Source organism: Lactuca sativa, chromosome 1 (assembly GCF_002870075.4).
Source record: "Lactuca sativa cultivar Salinas chromosome 1, Lsat_Salinas_v11, whole genome shotgun sequence".
NCBI lineage: Eukaryota > Viridiplantae > Streptophyta > Magnoliopsida > Asterales > Asteraceae > Lactuca > Lactuca sativa.
This window is the reverse complement of record NC_056623.2, coordinates 84,680,650-84,704,401: the sequence shown is the minus strand read 5'-3', so window position 1 is coordinate 84,704,401 and position 23,752 is coordinate 84,680,650. Positions and strand designations below refer to the sequence as shown.

Below are 23,752 nucleotides of genomic sequence, written 5' to 3'. Positions count from 1 at the left end.
TCACATAAATTCCTTCACTAACGTAATTGTACTTTTCTCTTTTATGGTTTAATTAAAACTTTATAATTCACTTCAAAGGCAATAAATCCTTATTTTATTTTATACCTTGATTATAACATAAATAAATTTAAGCCAAATTATCTATGTAACGGAAAACTAACCTCATTAACGAATGGATTTTCAGGTCGTTACAATTTAGTCAATTGTATGTGTTGTCGGATTGTTTGTGTGTTTATTTGTTATATTTGTCAACATATTTCATAGTGAGTTGATGGTGGTTCTGTTTTGTACAGTAGACCAAGATACTCATGCGGGCCAAAGCTATGCTAAAAGCTAGGTGCAGACCAGCTTTATGCTAAAGACAATAGGGGCGAACTAGCCATGGACTGAAAGACAATGTTTGTATGCTTGCATGTATATTGTGGTGTATTTTGTTTTGGGCTAATCATTAAGCTTTGGTTTATAGTTGTGGATTAAGTGTTTCAGGTGATCATGAGAAGGAGAAGACGTGAGTTGTACATACATTGACAACTTTCGTATTTTATGATTCTGCACTTATGAGAACACTCTGATTTTTGGGTGTAACTTTCAAAACAAATGGTTTTTATGAGGCTGATTTATGACAATGATTATGTTATTCAAATTAAAAATTAATATTTTTTAAACAAATTGGTATGTTTTCTAGATTGTGGTGGTGAGTTCGAAGTCCCCTTTCATTCTTGATTCTATTGGAAAAGTCTTTGCGGATTTACATGATGGATTACATTCTATCCGAATATTAGTAATCTTTTATGTAAGCTTATTGTACTAGTAATTGGTTGCGTGTCACATCGGTCACAATCAAAGGTTTGGTACTATTCACCATTTAACATTCGCAACAAAAAAAAAAACTTACCTTTGGCGACAACAAAAAACGTCGCAACTGATGGCTAGAGTTGTCGCTATTACCTCGTACCTAATACTCAATTGTCGTTGCACTTAATTTCGTCTCTAATAAGTGTCGTCGCTAAAAGCCTTAAAAGTCGCTACTAGCATCGTCTCTATTGATATTTTGGCCACAGACGAAGTTTTTTCGGCAAGGCTCCTCGGAGGCAGGCATCGTCGCAATTGGTGCATGACGTCGTTAAAGGTGTCGCTGCTAATACTTTTTTTAAAACGATTTATATATAATATTTTTTTTATATATTATAAAATACATATTTAATAGAAATACAAAAATCAATACATACCACATTACATAAACTATCTAATAAATCCAAAATAACATCATCCATAACATTAATATATATATATATATATATATATATATATATATATATATATATATATATATATATATATATATATATATATATATATATATAACATTCGTAATTTGGTATGTTTCCCTTTTAGCCCTTTAATGCAAAATCTTTATCTTTTGGTCCCTAGATAGTACGTAGGTCGTACTCCATGAGTACACTTAGCGTACTAGCTCTTTTCTGGACATGAGATTCACCCACATACGTGGGGCGTACGTGGACTACGCATGACATACGTGGTGTCGGGGCAAACCCTAATTTTTAGCTTGAAAGTGAGATTTGGTGGTGTTTTTAGTGAAGAAGAAGAAGGAGAACACTTGGTGGTTGCTTGGGAGTAGCTTGGGCTTCTAGATACAGGGTCATCTTCATCTTGGCAAGTCATTTGACGTAAAAAGCTCCCATCTTGATGATTCTTTATGCTAGATCCAACTTAGGGTGTTATTTATACATTCTTTAGTCTTTTGAGCTAAAGTCAAGCTTTTGATCTACTCTAGAAGTCATGGATGTTAGACCTTTGCTCCGTGGAGGTCCCTTGTTTATAAAAATGTAATTTTATGAGAGATTTTGGTCCATGAAAGTGTTAAGATTCTTATTAAGCTTCTTTTTTAGTGTTGGGTCCTATTAAGTCATTCATGGGTGTAAAGTTGCCAACTTTACGTGTTAAGTCACCTCCTAGAATCAGATCTGAGAGTTTAGCATGTTGACTTAATCAAGTAAGTGCTTAATGGGTTGGGTTGGTAATCTGGGGAGTACACGGGGCGTACCCAACTGGTACAATGCACGTACTGACCTTGGAAAGAGTACGCTAAGCGTACAAGCTTAGTATGCCCCGTGTATTCAGCAGCTTGACCTTCAGATTGACTTCTTTGATTTTGGGCCATATTTTTGGGCATTTTGGATTAAGGCCTTATTGGGCGATTGGACTTCTTAATTTGGGCCATAGATAGGCTATGGGCTTTCTTAGGATTAGGTCCATGATAGTTTTTGGGCCCAATTTGGAAGTTGGGCCACATTAGGCCTTAGAATGCCATTTAAGGAATTAGGGGCTTTTGAGTAGATGGGTTGGGCCTTAGTTTTGGGTCAAGTAAGAAAGAGGGTAAAATGGCCTTTTACCCTAAATACTGAAGAAGTAACATAGATTATTGATTATGGGTTGAGATCCAATTATTAATTAGGTACTATTTGATGATGTTAACATGGGGATTTTTTGGGCCAACAGACTGAGATGTTATCTGAGGATTCTATAGCTTGAGCTGTTTAGCGGGTCGAAGGCACCAATGTCGGCCATGGTTTATTATGATTAGGATGCTAGTTGTCTGCGTGACTCTTGCATATATGATATTGATATGTATACCGGGTGGGGCCCGATGACTATCATGTATTCTATTTATCTTTGTGATTATTGCTTGTGTTTATATGATTATATGTTTATATGTTTATATTTATATTGGGTTAGGCCTAACGCCAGGCCGGGCCTAATGACTAAAGGATCTATTCCGAGTGGGGCTCGATATCGGGTGGGACCCGATGACAGGCGAGGCTCATTATATGTTTGATATGTATGGTATGTGGTATTTTGCGGAACTCACTAAGCTTTGTGATTACGGTTTTAAATTTATGTTTCTGGTACGTCTAGTTTGAATGGGAAAGCCCGGGATGATTGTAGTGCACACACTACATCATTCCGCATTTTTATATTACTTAGATGTACTTGGATGTTATTGATACACTTTGATTCACCACGTTTTCTATGATGTTTTTATGGATAACAGTTCTATTAACTTAAAAGTGGAAATTTTTAGTCTTAATTGTAACATTCGTAATTTGGTGTGTTTCCCTTTTAGCCCCTTAATGCAAAATATTTATCTTTTGGTCCCTAGCTAGTACGTGGGGTGTACTCTATGAGTACGCTTAGCGTACAAGCTCTATTTTGAATGCAAGATTCACCCACATACGCGAGGTGTACGTGGAGTATGCATGACGTACGTGGTGCAGGGGAAAACCCTAATTTTTAGGGTTGGTCACCCTATTTAAGCAACTTATACCACCTTAGGACATTCTATTGATCAACCTCCATCACTCTCTACCCTAAAGACAAAACCCTATGTGCTTTTGGATGAGCGTTTGAGTGCTTTTCGGTCTGGGATGGTGGCATTGATGGGAGCTCGCACGTTGACCTTCCGGGAGTACCGAGCATGTGGGGCACTGGAGTAATTCGGGGGGAAGTGATGTGAATTATGAGCATTGATTTGGCAAGCTGAATTAAAGAACACACAAAGAACATAGTGATTTTGTCGCACCCCCAAACCAAGGATGGCAGAAACGTCCGGGGGTGGAGGACTTCATGTATAGTATCACAAGAAGAGTATAATAGTGCTCAAAGTAAACACAACCAAGATAAATATAATTGAAAAAGTGACACCATAGTATAAGTTTACATGTTTCTAAATCAATTACATTATGTTGACAAAAATGAAATGTTTGACGCCTTAGCGTCCCATCCTCAAAAGCAGCTGATTACCTGATTTACTGATTTCCTGAGAATACAAGTAGTTTTGAAAGAGTGTCAACAATTAAGTTGGTGAGTTCATAAGTTTTTGAATGAAACGTTGAAATCCTTTTTTTTGTAAAAGTATTGTTTACTCCAGAAAAATCCAGAAGTTCATGCGAATCTCTCATAGGTGTCCTTAATAGGGTAAAAGCACTAAATGATTTGTATAGTTTCTTTTCTTCTCATCTGTTTCTCTATCAGAATTCTCCTAATGAAATTCTGTTGGATCCTCCTTGACTCTTGTATTGATTGTCGGAGTATCTATCTAAGGGGTTTATACAAGAATGGGAATGTCTAAAGAATCTATGAGAAGATTTAAAGTTTTACGAAGGTGATCCTTTCTGGTCCTTCTATAATCACATGGTGTGTACCGATTATATATAATCTAGATCAAATAGACATTCGAATAAGTAATCCTACTCTAAACCCACATCCAAACAAGGAAAAGGAAGTAGAGTGAAAATCACATATTCTAAGTCTATAAAATCTCAACTATATATAACCTTAACGTATCCACTTAGTAATGATAGACGTACAAGAGAAGATCTTCTTGACATTTCCCAAAATTTTATTTAAAATACTTCCATGGTATTTTAATTATAAGTTTTATTCTTGGACTTCTAGATATAAGAAGTTGATAAGTTTTCAGCTTTCTTGTTATAGCATCCTAAAATACTCCTATAGTATTTTAACCTTTATGTTTGGTTCTAGAATTCTTATGGTACCTAGGTAAGTTTTAGACTTGTTTCAACACTACAATCACTCCCAAACACATGTTGGTCATATCTCAAATGAATATAGTTGATCAGACTATATTGATCCCATATATGATTACATAACTATCCAGGTTTAACTGTAATGTCCAATATCAAAATACTTTTGTTTTGATCCTCTTGTGATACTCATTCTAGTATATATATATATATATATATATATATTCTGTATGTACTTATACTTTTATAAAATATTGTTATATTTTTAAAGTATGACTCTTGGTCAGAGTGTTTTTATCTCAATTGGTTTATAGTTGTATATCTTTTATGACTGATATACTGAGTTCACTATAAACAATGCTCGGATACCAATCTATCACACCCCCAAACCAGAATGGCGGAAACATTCGGGGTGGAGGACTTCATGTAAGTATCACAACACATGCAATATAGTAATCAAAGTACAAACAACCATTTCATTAATAAGTATAAGTTTTACATTAGTGTTTAAACATTACATATTCAAACACCAAAGTAGGTACAGTAGAAGACAAGAGTCGCAGTACGGTACTAGGTAGTCTTCTCAAAAGCTTCGGGAGTGAACCTGTCTACTGGATTCCTGAGAATACAAGTTATTTTGAAAGAGTATATCAGCATTTAAGCTGGTGAGTTCATAAGTATTTTAGTTCTATAAAGTATACTCTAAGTTCTTGGAAAAGTTCGTTGATTCCTCCAGAAAATCCTATATTCCTGAGGTGATAAACTGATAACCTCAATAGTTCCCTCTACAATTACTTAGTTTATACTAATTATATATAACCTAATATCGAATAGACAGTTAAATGGGTGTATCTGCCCTAAGCCCACAACCAAACAAGGAACAGGAAGTAAGGCGGAAGTCACACATTTCACTATCAATCGGATATTACTTATTTATAACTCTGAGGTAAAAACTAATGAATTATAGAATTACCCACTAAATGTCCTTTATTTTATACTAGTTTACAAAGAGTGAATGAATAAGTTCCAATTGTAAAAGTAGTTTAATCCCATAAACCGTTTCATTTGTAAAAGTAGTTTAATCCCATAAATTGTTTCATTTGTAAAAGTAGTTTAATCCCATAAATCGTTTCATTTGTAAAAGTAGTTTAATCCCATAAACCATTTCATTTGTAAAAGTATTCTTAGTCATATCCGTTCTACATTAAAACATTAGTATTAATCCTGGAAAATATTATATTATCCATAATGCTGCTTTGTGGTTTTAAATGTTCCAAAACCAGAAGTACAAGTATATTTGTCATACTTGATTTCATGATACGTAGTTTTTACTGTAAGTAAAAACTAACAGATGGTATATCTGGTTAGGATGTAATTATCTTTTCTTACTGTTTTAAGAGAAGTATATTACAAAGTAATTTACTCGTTGTTTTATCCATGTGAGTTCTATTAACCATACTAATATGACTGATGTGCCTGATGCGACGTTCTTTAGGCATCGGAAACGATATGACATTTGTCACCCTAGGCCTACCGGCCAAACTGTAGCGAACAATGAAGGTGTGGGATTGTCAGTCCCATATAGATCTATACATAAATTCACGCTCTCCTTCCAGGAGATTCTGGTTAATAAGTCAAGACTTAAGGTCATACTTAGATAAGTACACCATGAAGAGTCTCACAAAATTATTGTTTCAACGAGATTATGATGTATTATTACCCCGTGATTGCTAACCCTGGTACGTTGTATAGTACCCTTGTTAATGTAAACTCGGTATGATGTATTATTACTTCTTTAATATATTATCCATATACTAAAAGTATTATACATATCTTGGTATAGATAAATGAATTGTTAGTAATTCCCTTGGAATAAAAAGTATATAATCGTGAATCATACTTGTATATTTAGTTTTGAATCATAAATTATACCTATTATAATTTATACGTTCTACATGATTAGCATGTTCTCTCCTGAATGTACCTCTTTGCTCAGCATGATACAAAGGTAATGATACCAACTGAAGTAACATTTTGTATTCCCATATGTGTAATGTATATAATTAAGAAGGAAACGACTTTCGGACAATTAAGCTCACCTAAAATCCACATCCAAATAAGAAAAAAGAGTTAACGCAATTCCTTACTCCTCAGCTCCTTTAAGTTTTATATATATACTTATACATATATGAATATGATATCGATAATTGTAACTTGAAATAGTTTATAAAACCCTTTTTCAAATTATTTAACAGTAATAAAAGAGTACACATGACTTTAAAGATTTAACATGGCTTTACGTCATTTTGGAAGTATTTAGAAATCCTTAAAAGCATAAGGAAATCCTTTGTGTAATTATTATAACATACAATTATTAACACAATTTAGACTGTGTTCAACTTATATTTCCCCCATAAAAATCATTTAAAAACCATTAAAAAGGTATATTATAGGAGTATGAACTCACTTGATAAGTGGTGATTTGGGCAGCGTTTCGTTTCTATAGATGATCTTTCTCGAAGAAACCACGAGTTTTTGAGTAAAAACTGGGCTCTATACAGGCAACACTTCGACTGGAAAGAGGTTAACTTCTCGAGAATTCTGGGGCTTCGGGGCTTGCTTTGGGTTTTAGATACGATATCGGGGCCTTGGGGGGTCGTAAGAAAGTTTAGGGGGTGAAAATGTAAAGAAGGGTGAAATTTTGGGTGAAAAACATCAAAAATCCGAGAATTCTCGCACCCTTTATATAGGGGTGCGAGGGTGCGGTCCGAAAGGTGAGTCAGCAGCCACGCGTCATCAGCTGCGAAGGCCACGAGGTCGAGCTTCGAATGCGAGACAGCGAGGCAAGGCGCGTGTCGGATCCGGGGGAGGCGGCTACTGTTCATGTGAGGGGTGTCAGCCGGCTACTGGACCTCGGATGCGGTCCAATCAGAGTGCAACACAGAGAACTTCGGTCCAATCAGAAGGTGACAGGTGGAAGCCTCGCATGCAAGGTGAAGTTGCCGAAATGTGACCATGCGATTTTTCCTAGTTTTCCATATTTTCTCGTTTTTTGAGCCAAAAACTTGTAAAAATCATAATTTTTGCATACGAACTCCGTTTTTGACGTTCTTTATATGCATGCGTAGGTAAAATTATACTCTACGAGTTTTGTTTAGACTTCGTTGGCTAATTTTGACTTTATTTTTAATATTATTATTTTTAACAGATCGGGACAGGAAAATCCGTTAAAAATTCATAACTTCTTCATCCGACGTCCGTTTTTGTCTGTCTTTTTACCGTTGTACTACTATTGAGAAGACCTTCAATTCTCATTTAGGTTGTATCGGCTAAAAATCACTCGATCTTTATTTTGAATTTTTAGTTGTACACTACTATACTGAAACTTAGAAAAATCATAACTTCCTCGTACGAAGTCAGATTTTGGCGTTCTTTTTTATGAAAGTTCTCGGTTTAACATAAACTAAAACTTTCATTTAGATTGTTAAGGCTAAAAATCCTTTTATTGAAAATTCAGATTTTACACTGAACAGTGTTTTGCCGGTTTTGTCGCGGATCTTCGATTGGTCATAACTTCTTCGTAATAACTCGGATTTTAGTGTTCTTTATATTTTTGGAAACCTTGTTACAATCTCTACCACATGGTTCATCCCAATCATGGTTATTGATCAATTTATTTTTGACCTAAATTTGACTGGTGTCATACCATGGCTCCTAGAGTAAGACCCTGGAGGGTTTCCAGTGCATCCTTATATGTTGTATGCATGACTTATATGGTTTATGTAGCTATTATAGGTTATATGGATTATGTGATTATGTAGATTATGTGGGGTATGCTCTTGGGAACTTACTAAGCATTAGCTTATAGTTCGTTGATTGTTTCATGTACTTCTGAGCCTAAGGGAAAGAGCAAGGTTTGATGGCGTGACATGCACTCTCTCAGGTGTTTTGTGGGACACTCTGATATTTGAAATAAAAATGTTGATATTATGAATTTGAAAACAATTGTTCTTGATATTTTGTGGTTTATTGGAAATGTTTTGATTATTTAAAAATGAAAATTTTCTTTTAAAAATTCGGGTTGTTACAAGTTGGTATCAGAGCCTTGGTTTGAGGGATTCGGGCACACTCTCGAGTGTGTCAGGATTCATACTAAGGCCCGTGGACACTAAAGAACTCGATGAGTTACTCGGGTAACTCGGCAAGTTGACTCGAGATTTCAGTTTTATGGACCTTGAAGGAAGTTGACGAGTTGCTAGATACACTCAATGAGTTGTGGTCAACATGGACTGTTGACCTTGACTTTAACCAGGGTTGACCAAGTTTGACTTTAAGGGTATTTATGGTATTTCGGGATTTTGACAAGTTAATCACAGGATGGGTAAAGTAGTTGAGTTGGAGCTGCGCGTTGGGATATTTGATCTTAACTTATCAGTTCAGCATTCTCGAGATGTGAGTTTCCTCACTATACTAACGGGTCGAAGGCACCAAGGCTGACCCATTATTTGTTATGTGACATGCTAGTTGGTTATGGGATATGTGGTATGCTAGTTGTAATTATAGTACTTGCATGAAAGGCCACGGGGGGTTCCCGATGCACTTGGGTGTAAGACCTCGGAGGATCTCCATGGCATCCTTTATAAAGACCTTGGGGGGGTTCCCGAGGAACTTGTGTGTAAGACCTTGGAGGGTTTCCATGGCATCATTAGGCTAAGACCATGTGGGGGTTCCCATGGCTCCCGGAGTGAGACCTTAGAGGGTTTCCATGGCATCCTTATATGTTTGTATGTCTGATTTATATGGTAGTGGGCTAAGACCATGTGGAGGTTCCAATGGCACCTAGAGTAAGACCCTAGAGGGTTTCCAGGGCATCCCTATATGTTATATACATGGCTTATATGGTCTATGTAGTTTTTATAACTGATATGGATTATGCGATTATGTGGATTGTGTGGGGTAAGGGTGTTCGCGATGCGGTTTGGTGCAGTTTCGAGTCGAAACCGCAAACCACACCGCATGTGCGGTTTGAAATTTTAGAAAACCATAAAGCACACCGCGAAGCTTCTAAACCGCGTTATGTGGTGCAGTTTGGTGCGGGCGGTTTGTGTAGTTTTTGTGCAGTTTATGTGGTTTGAAAAAGGATATGTATTTTTAATATTATGTACATAAAATTTATACATAAATATATTAGTTATAGAATCAAGATAAGTTGGTTTTGCCAAACTTTTAACAATACTAGTCATTGTTACATTAGATAATCAAATAAATAATCTATCACAAACTTGTTTACAAAAATTGAAATTGGTGATATCAAAATTAATTAGTAATAAAACCAAATTCGTATCTTCTGTGTAATTTTTATGTGTTTGTATTATATATATATATATATATATATATATATATATATATATATATATATATATATATACATATATATATATATATATATATATGTTCAAATGTTTTTAGCAAGTATTGTGTGTCTAAATGCACCAATGAGAATTCAAGAAATAATTAAATCACTAAAAAATAATAAAAGGGTATAAGAGTAATCTACACTATAATTAATTATGGTAAAAGAAAACAAAATCAATCAATATCCCACTAATTTAGGTTATCAGTTTCATATAACACCACCACCGATTCCCCCTACTTCTCAAAAAATCATCGTTCTAAACACAACTCCAAACCCCATGATTTACAGTCAAGCATCCACACGCAAACATGATCTGAAACACGCTTCTATTTGTGAAATACAAGCCTGTCGGAATACAAGCCTTGAACTCGTCACCATGCTTCGGTGATAACAGAAACACCACGAGCTCATCAACCTCCGAGGCGGCAGGCAGCGGATGCCGGTTTCTTGCTGCGGAGAGGAAACAGGAGAAGCAACAAAAATGGAACAGCGTCGGCAGAGCCTGAAGAGGCCATCGGTGGCCTTGCCGGTCGAAACATGAGTGTGAAGGGGGTGGTGGTTAACGTCTTCAACAACAACTTCGCAACACCGGTGGTGGAGGCAAAAGGCTGGCAGCGGTGGAGGAAGTAAGAGGGGTGAAGATGGCAGCTGGGTAAACTCCGAATGGATGGTGGCGGCTAGAGAGAAGACGAGTTAGGGTTAGGGTATCGGAGCTCAGCGCCAACAAGAGATCCAGAAACAAAGAAGAAATACTCTCCGGATCGGTACCATACTTTTGATACAGGGGAATTCAAGATGAAGTCCGGAAATTACACAACCATTGACAACCAGAATGTTTCTGGATCTGTTCCTGTAAAACTTCTTCTCCTCTTCTTCAATTGTGTTTTCATCACTTTGATACTAGATCTGAACCCTAATTTATTCGTTGGTAGCTGGATTATATTGTAAGCATTAAGTAATTTGGTTTTTGGTTGTTGCAGATTCAACTCTCCAAACCTTTCCCCCATTTGGAACACAAGGCAAGATCTTAGGCGCTTCTGGACCTCCCCGCGATGCTGATGGTGTGTGTTTAAATTCTTGAAGCATCTTATTAGTTTTCAACTATCTACTGCAATTTAGTAACTTCAGTTAATGGATCTCATTTAGTTCATCTACATAGTTAAATCCATATAAACTTCATCAGTTTTAGGGCTTAGATTACTAGCATTTTAAGTTTCTTCTGGATTTGAATGCATCATGACTTAGTTAACCTATCTAAAACCTCAGCCAATTGGAAAACAAGACTCGTGTTATTTTAATCCTCCAAGCAAACTACCAACTAATGAACAACTATCAGTTAGACTTATTAGAGATGTAATCTTTGTTATATTTTCTCTTTAGATACATTCTCAAAGCCAGTATCTGGTTCATCAGTAGCACAACAAAGTAGTGGTTGGTTCAAGGTATTCACAGTTGCTGCTTACCAGCCTTACTTTGATGTTGACACATCCGATGTTTTAGAAAGAATCAAAGATTCCCTCTTGCCCTTTGGAGGAAGCTTCAATGAAAAAACCGCTAGCAACCCAGACTTGTAAGCTTAAAACACGAGGGAAGATCATCGGGTTCAAGTCCCGTGCTCCTATCTACCCTGGCTTTGGAATTCTTCTTCAAATTAAATCCGGTAATTACCATTCTCTATTATATCGTTTCCAATAGAATATGTTACAAATTCTTTAAGAATATTCAAAACCATTATGCAAGAATAGTTTATTCTGTAAGAATATTTATTGCTGTATTCTATTATAATGCATTGAATTGTTTAATTTTTGAAAATTGATTATCTTTTCTTTTTGGATTTAGGTTTTGAAGAGGCTAACATTGATGTGGAAAAGGAAGAAAACATATAGAACGAGAGTATATTATACCAGAATGTGTTATGCTACAATGTATAAAGTGTTGCCTAAAAATAATATTCTTTAAGAATAGATTAGTGTTTTTGTTAGATTTTGATGTTTTTTTTTAATTTTTTCTTTCAGAATGTTGTTATTATTCAATGAATCACAATCATACAATGTAATTATTGTTATATTATTAGTTCAAGAATTGATTTGTGTATTCTTTCAGAATGTATTTACTAGTTTATGGTTGGCATTCTGCCATTCTAACAGAATAAAATCGAAAAATATATTTACTAGTTTATGGTTCGCATTCTATCATTCTGATAGAATAAAATCGGATTTTTAAATTTGCATTAATTTAAAATATTCAAATTTTTAAAAAATAAAGGAATTAATTATCCCTAAAAATCCGAAAATTTCCTTTTTTAATATAGGTTAATTGACTAAAATGCCCTTATGTTGAAATTTGTGTGATTATACGGTACATGCTATCATATTCTATTATCATAGACCCTCAGACCATGAACTTTGATTATATTCCATCCGATGGTCCAGATTTGTGCATTCTGGCACACAATAGTTAGTAAAAACAAAATAACCTAACCCTATATATATATATATATATATATATATATATATATATATATATGTGTGTGTGTGTGTGTGTGTGTGTGTGTGCGGTGCGGTTTGAACCGCAATGTTATAAATGGAAACCACAAACCACACCGCATAGTGCGGTTTAACAAAATTTCAAACCGCAAACCGCACCACACTAGTTCTAAACCGCATTATGCGATGCAGTTTCGTGCGGTGTAGGCGGTTTATGCGGTTTGTACGGTTTGATGCACACCCTTAGTGTGGGGTATGCTCTGGGGAACTCACTAAGCATTAACTTAAAGTTTGTTGATTGTTTTACATACTTCTGAGCATATGGGCAAGGGCAAGGCTTGATGGCATGACATGCACTCTCTCAAGCGTTTTTTGGGACACTCTGATATTTGAAATAATATTAATATTATGAATTTGAAAACAATTGCTCTTGAGATTTTGTGGTTTATTGGAAATGTTTTGATTATTTAAAAATGAAAATTTTCTTTTGAAAATTTGGGTTGTTACAAAGAGGTCCAAGAAAACATTCTAAACTGATCAAAAGGGTGTTGGAGTCAATATATGAAACATACAATGCTCTTGGGACTTTGGAGAGTAATAAAGTTGCAAACTTTATTCCCAAATATCACTAAAAACTCATTAAAATAGACCAAAACACCAAATATACTTAGATCCAAGATGAATATTCAATAAAGCTTGGAACTTTATAACATACAAAGGTCTAGAAGGTATATAAGAGTTGAGATCTCCAATTGTCAAGCTTCAATGATCAATGTTGCATGAATACATTGCTCCGAAACCACCAAAAACTTCAAAAATGGATGAGAGAGGAGAGGGGAGGCTCGAATCTTGAAAATGGAAGCTAGGGTTTCTCCTAAGAGGTTTTAGATATAACGAAGGCTAAGAAAATACCTTAAAAGGTGAATCTTTACCTTTAAATACATTGAAAACCCTAAAACTTTTGTAGGCTTTGGGTTGCACTGTTCTCATGTCGTGAGAATATATTCTCACCTCGTGAGCACTCTCACGTCGTGAGAATGGGTTTAACCCAATTTCGCTCCAACTTCAAATAGTCATAACTTCTTCGTTTCAACTCCTTTTTCAGCGATCTTTATATCCACCGAAAGGTATTGACGGACCCATAATTCTATCTAGTTAATTTTAGCTTAACACATGTCGAACTAAAAACCATAATTCATGAAAGAAGTCTAAACCATCATTTTTTCCATTTTACCCCTTGACTCCAAGACACACACCAAGGACTTAATCACTTATCGAACATTATCATCATCTAATAAGGTCTAAACCCCATTCCTTTGAAGCCCAAGACCTTTACTTAATCCATTTATTATCCATAATCCCAAAATAAGAAACTTCTCAAAACAGAATGTTACGGCCAGAGAAGAACATAGTGACGGTGGTGGTCGCATGAGAAGAACACAGTGGCGGTGGTGGTATGAAATAGCCCTAAAATCAAAAAAATCATCAAATGGATTGCAAATCCCGTTTAGAAGATGAAAAGAAAGAGGAAAGAGGGAAAGGAGCACCTACCGTCAGCGACGAAGCCCAGAAAAGTCTTTTTTCGGCATCGGTAAAGTCGACCTCCGGTGAGGGTGGAAACATGTTGCCGATAAATGGTGGACGAGGCCGGTGGCACCGGCAACTCGCTGAAATCATCGGTATACTCGAGTTGGGTATGAACGATCAACGAAAGAATGTAGAGCCATGATTGACTCTTGGCATCGACACACCAATTGCTGACATGAAGCTTTTAGTGACGCCACCTTTAGCGACGAAGCTGACTTTAGTGGCGACATTAGGCGCGTCAGACCTGATATCGCCGCTAAAGCCAATGTCGTTGTTAAAGGCTTTATTTCTTGTAGTGATTGACAAATAATGTTTTGTCGATGGACGGTTTAAGAGGGCGACAACGATAGGGGTGAATGCCTCGTCCAATGATGAGGAACTTTTGAAGGGGTTGAATTTCTGATCCAAACACAAGTTGTGTTGGGTTAGGAGGAGCCTAGTCTGGTTGGTAAAAGATTTCACATCATTATGTTTGCTGCTTTTGGGTTTGCTAGAGTTTAGTTGAAATGCAAGCTAGACTTAAGGTTAGTTTGGTAATTCTTAAAGGTGGTTATTAATGATTAGTTAGTAACCAGAAGTTAGTTAATTATGGAAGTTAAAGCTAGTTATTATGTATTTAGTTAACTGGTAGTTATTGTTATTAAATAACCACCAAATTTGAAGGGTATGACGGTTATGAATGGTTGCACCTTTTCTTGTGTATAAATATGTCCAGAATATTGTAATTTTGCTGTGGAGTTCATAAAACTTATGTTAGTTCTTTGTAATAACAGTTTCTATATTCTTCATTCTTAAAAAATGAAGATGTTTTAAGATTAACTCCAATAGCAATTTTCTAAAATGAAGAGCATTAACATCTACCCGCCATGATAGTTCAAAAATCCTAAAATTCAGAATGAATAATGGGAATATATATATATATATATATATATATATATATATATATATATATATATATATATATATATATATATATATATATATATATATATATATATATATAGTAAAACTTGAAAGAGAACCAACCTCAACTTGATAATGCAAAGGGTATTTTACAATTTGTATATGCTTACAGATTACGGAAGATGGTGCTAACACAAAAACTGACCATAAAAACAGAATATAGCAATTACATGGAACAAGTGGCTAGAGTTTAGTAATTGGTAACAGAGAAAGAGCTGTATGGACATGGAGGTTCCACCACTTCAATTCCTCCCTCAAGCATCTGGTTGACCTTCCTCATGGTAGGCCTCAATGACGAGTTTTCTTGTACACACCAAAGACCAACCATCACAAATGTTGCAAGTTTTTTGTGGTCATTTAAGGCCTCCATATCATTCTCAACAAATGCCTCCAGCCGACCTTCTTGATAGCAATCCCATGCAAGATCAGTTAAAACCACCATCCCTTCATCATCGCTCTCAAACACCAAGCTCTTTCGGCATGAAATGATCTCTAGAAGCAACACACCAAAGCTATAGACATCAACCTTTACTGTGACAGGTGTGTTCCTAAACCATTCAGGAGCAAGATAACCTTTTGTTCCTCTTATTCCAGTGTTCGTATGACTTTGATTCAACATCAAAAGTTTTGCCATTCCAAAGTCAGAAATCTTGGCATTGAAGTAGTCATCAAGAAGTATATTCTGAGGCTTTATGTCACAGTGAATGATCTGGGTGCTACACTCTTCATGAAGGTATGCGAGTCCCTTAGCAATCCCAACAGCAATATGACTCCTCTGTCTCCATGTCGGTCTTGAGTCCCCAAAAAGAAACATCGCCAAAGTGCCATTGCTCATGTACTCATAAACCAATAGTCGCTGATCACCTTCATCACAATACCCAAGAAGCTGTACCAAATTTTTATGATGAGTTTTTGCAATGGTGTCAACCTCCGTTTTGAATTCCTTATCACTATCATGAACTACAGTATTCAACTTCTTCACAGCTACGATCTTTTTTCCTATTACACCTTTATAGACTATCCCAAAACCCCCCTTTCCCAATTCATCTTTGAATCCGTCTGTAGCTTCAACTAGTTCTTGATACGTAAAAGAAGGCAGATTGGTTTCCACAGCTTTACGAATTGAATATGTGTTTATGGGCTTCTTCTTGTAGATTACAAAGAAACCCACACAAATCACACCAGTCAATACAAAGATGACAAATACTGAAGTACCTAGGAGAACCGATCCGACAACTATCAGAGTTCTTCGATCTTTATTTTTTCCAGGAAGCCCAAGAGGGTTTTTAAGAGGTTGATCGCCTATACGGTATTTAATGAACGCCTTAACATTAGCTGAAGCAACCTTCCTCCCGTTAGAAAGTGGAAGCTTCTTCTTCCAACATTGGGTGTCCCTATATATTGCAACAGCACAGAAACAATCTTCGAGGCAGGAACTTTTACAGGTGTTTTCATTACTTGGGTTCATGTGCACGTAGTCTGAAAATGGCCAATCAGTATTATCGAGCTCGATGAAATCAAACATGTCTTCCCCATTATTGGAGCCAACTTCATCACATGTTGGAGTGAAATGAGGCTTGCAATCACCACTGGGATTATTTGGATCAAGCAATGAGAAACCCTGTGGGCATTCACAGTTTGGCTGGTTACCATCAAAACTGCAAACGTTGTTAAACCCACAAGCTCCAGTGTTCGAATCATCATTTATATCCACACATATGTTATCTGGCACGAACCATATAACTTTCCAAGTTGTATTGGAGGTGGGATTCTTCGGGAAGTAATATTGGCGAAAAACCCCATCAGAGTCTAGAGTAGCTCTGTGATAATAATCTCCAGAAGGAAGTGACCCTCTTGGAGTAAGATCAAATCGTTGGCCATTTCTTCTCAATATATACATGTATCCCGTTGCATCAAAGATCACTTGTTTACCGGAATTTGTTGAATTAGAATCATCATATGTGCCACTGATATAGTAAGCATCATAAGTATTACCTGAAAGTGTATCTCGAGTGTTAAGAACAAGATTCCCATCTGGAAGCAGACGTAACTGGAATCGTCCACCAGAGAAGTTAGCATCACTGATTGTTGAATTCATCCCTCCACCTCTCTCCATAACCTGAGTAGGCAACAGGGTGTTTGCTGGAAAATCATAACTACCCCATAACTTGCGAGAATTGCCACCAAAAACCACGAAGTTACCTGTATCATTCATAAAACCTGATGCAACACCGGAAATGGATCCAGATCTCCATACCTCTGTGCCCTGAGGATCCGTGAGTACGAGTCCACTTTCACGAAGTAGCTCAACTTTGGATCCTGTAGGCACCATCCGACCTTCTTCTGGATACCAGATGATCGTCTTGTCAGGTATCTTGTCATACCATATGGATAACAGGAAATTATCGGTCCCTTTAACTTGTTGGAACCCAAAGGCAAATTCACCGGAAGATGAAAGCCATGGTTTGAGATTGGATGTGGCTGTGAGTGATGCACCAACAGATACAGAACCATCATTCTGTTGTGCAGATACGAAACGTAGGACAATAGTTAGAAAGACGAGTAGCAATTGGGCTGGAGCCATATGAAATTGGTGCAATGATGGACAACAATGATGGAATGAGGATGTAATGAATAATAAGATCGTTGCTTTAAGGTCAACAGAAAGACTTTTTGAGTCTACAAATAATGCAACAAGTCTCTTGTGGGCAGAAAATAAAGATTGGTCTTTATGGTTCCTTTCCTTGTAATGACAATTCTTGACCATTTCCTTTGATTTTTCTTTGGTATCCTGTCAATCAAAGGAAACCTACATACACGGCAGGAAACATACAATCTGCAAACCCGAAAGGAAGGCGGAAAATTAATTAAGGAATTTTTCATATATGTCCTTGCAAATATTAAATATTATGTTTATATCCTTTCAATCTTTATAATTACATATATATATCCTTCTTAACCTATTAAAATCACATTTAGATCCAATCTGTAATTTAATGAGGTATAATTCAATTTAATACAAAAAAATATATTTAAAAATCAAAATAAAAGGTAATTGTACTAAAATGCCCTTTCCAAATTATTAATAAATAGAACTAAATAAATTTAATTAGGATTAAACTTAATTAAATAAATCTTCAAAGTTCCAATTCTGCCCTCATGCACAAGACCTCTAACGGGATAGTTGAGAATCTAAGGAATTACAACCCCTCCATTGCCATTGTCGTTGAAGGCGGTAATATTTCTAATGTGAGCTTTCTCAATTGGAAATGGCACACCCAAGTAGTAAGCCTGGAAATGAAGGTAATTGAGAGTGACAAAAGTACCCAAGTTGTTGTAACGAAGACGAAAGTATTGACTTCCAGCCGCATGCGTCAATTTCAAATAAATAAACATGTTTATTATTAGATTGTCTAAAATAAAGAGAGCATACATACATTAATGGCGGGTAGCCAATTTGATGAAGAGGACGCTCTACAACATAAATAGAGTAATTTAATTTTTAACTTAAAAAGGGTATTTTAGTAATATCATATGTATTTTCTAATTTTATATACAAAAAATTAAAATTAAATTAATTTAAACCTAATTAAAATATAATTTTGGATATATATGTAATTATAAAATTTGGAAGGATATAAATGTAATACTTAAATACTTAAGGTTTGCAATTCCCTAAAATTAAATAATGACCTTGTCTTGCATAGTGCATATGTGATGTTATTTTTCAAAATACTGTAATATGAACGTTTTGCAATTTCAGAATGTTTGAGATTGTTTATTTAACTATTTTTTTTTATAAATGGTAAATGTCATTATAACCCAACAAACTTTCAGGTTTTGGTTTAAATGGTCCCTTGTGATATTTTTTTGCATTATAAGGGAACGAATTCAACTCTTATCGGCTAGTTTGGCTAAGTTACCTGTAATAATAGGTTACTAATGTCAAAAAGAGTTCCACATAGGAAATAATATGTTGATTTGTAATTATATACCTTTATATCGGTCCTAGTCAACAAATATTGGTCCCCACCACCTTCTTCCCTTATTTCCTTCATTAGATCATCTCGTTCCCTCCTTCCACCTTGGTTTTCTTTATTAAACCCAAATCAAACCTTACCATTACTTCAGAAAAAAAAAACATCACAGGTTTGAAACCTATGACCGCCCTGTTTACCGAACCCTATATATCGTTGCTTTGGTTACCATCAACGACGATGCCTCCTTTTGTCGTTGCTCTACTTCATCTCTACTTCAGCCACCAACCGGTGAAAGCCCTCCCCTCCCCTATACTCACTAGTCGACACTTCCACCGCCCAAATCAGATCAAGATTGGGAGAGATCGGGGGATGAAGATCATGTGTTTATGGCTGGAGGATGAAATTAAGCCTAAATCAAACCCCCACCATTAAAATTTGAACCCAGATGAAATTAAGCCTAAATCAAACCCAACGTCCTGAATGTTTAAGAAAGAAGCATTAGAGCTTTACGAGCATATGATGGATAGTCCTTACAAGCAGTTTTTTGATCAGCCTTAGGAGCTTCAAGGCCTCCCCAAATTTCCTCTCTAACAACAGTTTTATGATCAAATTCTTGTAGGTTGCCTGCCATGGTTTCACCCCACCTGTCTTGTCTCAGTCATTTCAACAAGCACCTGGTGTGCTTCAATGGCCTTGTTTTGACTCAAGAACCCATTTACCAAAACGTCCAAAAGATCCGCATCAACCTCGCAACCTTTCTCGATCATGTTGGCAAAAATGATCAGAGTTTTGTCAACTTCATTGGTTGAACAATGTCCCTTGAATAGAATCGTCCATGTCTTGATGTCAGGATTGCAACCATTCGCTTGCATTTCATCGAGCACCTTGGTTGCATCTTCTAGTCTTCGGGCTTTACATAGACCAAAGATTAATTGGCTGTAGGTTATGTCATCGGGTTCGTATCCTACATCTTTCATGGTTGTCATCATCTTCTAGGCTTCATCAAATTGACCTACGCTTGTTAATGATCTATGAATACCATCATAAACGCTTTTTGAAAGAGAGTTTCTTGTGACTTCAAATTTATTTACTACCCAAAAAACAAGATCCAAATTTGGTGAAATGTTGCCTGCAATGGTTCTTAGAAGAACACTACAATGTTGAATTGAGGGCTTGTAAGGACTATCCATCACATGCTCATAAAAAATCTGGTTGAGGACGCTCGAGATCACAATCACGGGAGGTTAACTAAACATTGGAGTCGATTCACGTTTTTGGCAGGGTCTCTTGACCTAGATCTGATTCATAGAGATTGCAATATAGAGAAATTCATCGATCCCATAGAGGGTCATTGTGACGTCTCAAATATTCAGACAGGTGGCAAGTGAAGTGGCCTACTTGTCTGATTGTACATGATGAAAAGGGAGGGGTTCACCGGATGACCCCTTCACATTCTTGATAATGTCATTTTAAATCCTGAAAACATGAATTTGTTCCCTTATAATGCAAAAAAAAAAATATCACAAGGGACCATTTAAACCAAAATCTAAAAGTTCGTTGGGTTACAGTGACATTTTCCATTTTATAAAACTGTTTATTATTTTATGTACCTAGTGTAATTTTTTTAAAAATATTTGTATTCGTTTATGCGGTGGAAAGAATCAAAGATCCTATAAGTTGAACCATCATTTTTTTAAATGTGTGGATTATTTATGTGGTGGAAAAAAGGTATAAGCTAATAACTCATTTAAAAAAAATTGTGTAGATTAACTTCTAATATATATATATATATATATATATATATATATATATATATATATATATATATATATATATATATATATATATATATATATATATATATATAGAGAGAGAGAGAGAGAGAGAGTAATAGAGATTGTTAGATTCAAATGTTCTATATAATTATTGTGTAAATGAATGGACCAAAAACTAACAAAAATTAAATAATTTATTAAACCATTTAGGGTATTTTCAGATTTTTGCATTTTCAATTAATAGAATCATTTAGTTAAATCTCTACAATTAAGGAAATAAATTAAAAATTTTGACATAATCTCTCTTTTATCCCATGATGGTTCTTCTTCACCTCAATTTCTCCCCTTCTTTCTCTAAAAACCGCCGACAAGATAAGTCGCTCCATTCAATCGCCTGGAAAAAAAATCAACTCTATTCACCCATACCGTTGTTTCTATCCTTCCCGGAACCATGATATCATCGGTTTAATGGTTTGGCTTCCTTCTTCTTTTCTCCAATCAAGATAGTATCGATCTCTTCCGGGTAAAGGTAAAATTCTCAATCGAACCAACTTTTTGTTTGATGTAATCGATTTGAAGGGTATTTCATTTGAATGTCGTTGCTATATTCTTTTTATTATACAAAATTATAACATTAATGTAACTGTGACATCTCAAAATTCATGGTCATTTTAAAAAAATTATTTATGTTTATTTTAAAATAGGAATATCATTTTTTAAGAATATTATTGCGGAATTTTTCCACAAAAATATGATAAATATATTATCAAAACATTTCTGAAAAAATGTATTTTCTTTATATTAAAACATCGGGATGTCATAACATAAGCATAAACAAACCTTGCATTCATTTACACTATTGATTTAAATCTCCTTTAATCTCTCAATGTAATGTATATTCACATCGATACCTGTGATATAAATAAATTGAGTGGGTAAGGTTGGGAAACCTGATGAGTACATAGAGTTTTCAACCCACAATAATATAGTTAATTTATTTCTTCACATACTTGATGTCAAACAATTAACTCGATTACCTATCCACATTATTTTGCTTTATTTTTAAGGATCTACTTTAAGAATTATCTATTCTTCAATATTTATTCCTAAGGAATAGGCACGAAGTCTATCGTTGCCAGGGTTTATCTAAGAGGCACTAAGTCCATAGTTGCCAATGTAATCTATTAAGCACAGCTGCTAATGTTAACTATTAGGCACTAAGTCCAGAGCTGCCAATGTTCATTTATGAGGCAATAAGTCCATAGCTGCCAGGGTTTTTAAAGTACATCTGGTGAACACGTAATTCAAAAACACCTACAGGTTGTGAGCCTGCTAGCGTCGATTGGACTGTCTAGAATAGTCTGTGGTCGTCATCTATACTCTGTTAGATGATTAGATCAACTTTAAAGTCAAGGCTTCTCATCATCTTTCACCTTTCATCATCTATATCATCTTTCATCCATATTATCTTTCATCTACCCATATTTACCCAATATATTTATAGGTATAAAAATACATATATAGTTTAAATCAAGTAAAACATGTATAAATCGTTCATCTAGTATAGATATCAGGAACACAGATAATAAGAACATATAGCATGTATTAGTATTAAATACTTCATATTTATGAGTAAGACGAAAGTAACTATGCACCCATTTTTTAAAGTGACAACTCGAAATCCGGGCAGCGCTTCGCTTCTAACAATTGTCTTTTCCTTTGACGAAACCTAGTATCATCATTATTAATTCTTAGTCTAATATTTATTGCGACTAATTATTATTCTAGATTCATCTTTAACTCAAAGTCCACTTTCATAATCTATCAAGTAAGGAACAACCAGGTTGGATCAGAGGTATGGTCCATTTGGTATACGAAGTATACTGTTTGGAAATTCCACTTTAAACACCTCATTTAATCACAGCCTATACATCATCCCCGTAAGTAAAATTAATTAGTATAAGGACTTGGAATCACTGATAACTTTTGTTTATAGGTTCCCAATAATGATAATGAGCTTAAACATAAGTTATACTTAAAGTAAAGTAAGCCTAACTTAACTTACAGGTGGTTTAGCGAGAAACCAAGCTCTGCGTGGGCAAAAATGCTGAGCCGAAAGCTCTTTTACTAAGGGCTTTCCAACATTTCGGGACTCGCTACTAACTCCTATGAAAGGCTAGAGAAAATCCTAGAGACTTTGGGTGTGTTTCGGAGAGATTTGATTGAAGAGATGTTAGAAAAAGAGTGAAAAACGACTTCTATTTTGTAACTCCCGTAGATCCGGGCTAGTCAATTTAAAGACAATAAACATTAAAAATGACTTTTTGATTGAATATTATTTAGAAGGAGTAATCTTAACTAAGTTGTAGTATATATTACAAGGATTCCGTACATATAAAGAACGCCGAAATCCGAGTTATAACGATGAAGTTATGACATGTCGAAATTTCGCCGACAGAACCGGCACGACACAACGCGACGTAAATAGTGAATTTAAGTTAGAGCGACATTAAGCGTTAGTGATCTAAACGAAAATTGTAGAATATGTTAAACCGAGAGCGTGCATAAAAAGAACATCTAAATCAGAATTTGTATGAGGAAGTTATGATTTTTCTAAGTTTCAGCTTAGCGGTATGCAACCCAAAGTTCGATTATGAGATCGAGCGAGTTTTTAGTTGAAACAATCTAAAAGAGAATCGAAGATCTGATCGATAGTAGTGTAATGGAAGAAAGACATATGAAAACGGACGTCGAATGAAGAAGTTATGGATTTTTAACAGACTTTTCCAGTCCCGGCCTGTTAAAAATAATATAATAAAAATAAAGTCAAAATTTGCTGACGAAGTCTAAATGATAGTTGTAGAGCATAATCTCACCTACGCGTGGCTATAAAGAATGTCGCAAACAGAGCTTGTACGCAAAAGTTACGGAAGTTCAAAGAATGAGGCACAAACTTCGAGGCTGAGCTGGAGGGGAACGC

At 35.5% G+C, this 23,752-nt stretch overlaps 2 protein-coding genes across 2 annotated transcripts; one reads left to right on the top strand and one right to left on the bottom strand.

The window, feature by feature from the left end:
* Nucleotides 1-10,776: 10,776 nt before the first annotated feature.
* LOC111887861 (uncharacterized) lies at nt 10,777-11,555 on the top strand. Its single transcript, XM_023883998.2, has 3 exons — nt 10,777-10,909; nt 10,962-11,042; nt 11,362-11,555. Exons 1-3 carry the CDS (start codon nt 10,777-10,779, stop codon nt 11,553-11,555), a joined length of 408 nt encoding a protein of 135 aa, XP_023739766.2.
* A 3,509-nt stretch (nt 11,556-15,064) lies between these two features.
* LOC111887889 (G-type lectin S-receptor-like serine/threonine-protein kinase LECRK3) lies at nt 15,065-17,830 on the bottom strand. The gene has a single exon (XM_023884028.2). It carries the CDS (start codon nt 17,782-17,784, stop codon nt 15,208-15,210), a length of 2,577 nt encoding a protein of 858 aa, XP_023739796.1. The 5' UTR covers nt 17,785-17,830; the 3' UTR covers nt 15,065-15,207.
* Nucleotides 17,831-23,752: the final 5,922 nt, after the last annotated feature.

Excerpts from the sequence above, each read along its gene's own strand:
- LOC111887861 (XM_023883998.2), top strand. The coding sequence starts at position 10,777 with ATGAAGTCCGGAAATTACACAACCATTGACAACCAGAATGTTTCTGGA. Across the intron at positions 10,910-10,961 it reads GAACCCTAATTTATTCGTTG|ATTCAACTCTCCAAACCTTT; the intron begins GTAGCTGGATTA and ends TGGTTGTTGCAG. Across the intron at positions 11,043-11,361 it reads ACCTCCCCGCGATGCTGATG|ATACATTCTCAAAGCCAGTA; the intron begins GTGTGTGTTTAA and ends TTTTCTCTTTAG.
- LOC111887889 (XM_023884028.2), bottom strand. The coding sequence starts at position 17,784 with ATGGTCAAGAATTGTCATTACAAGGAAAGGAACCATAAAGACCAATCT.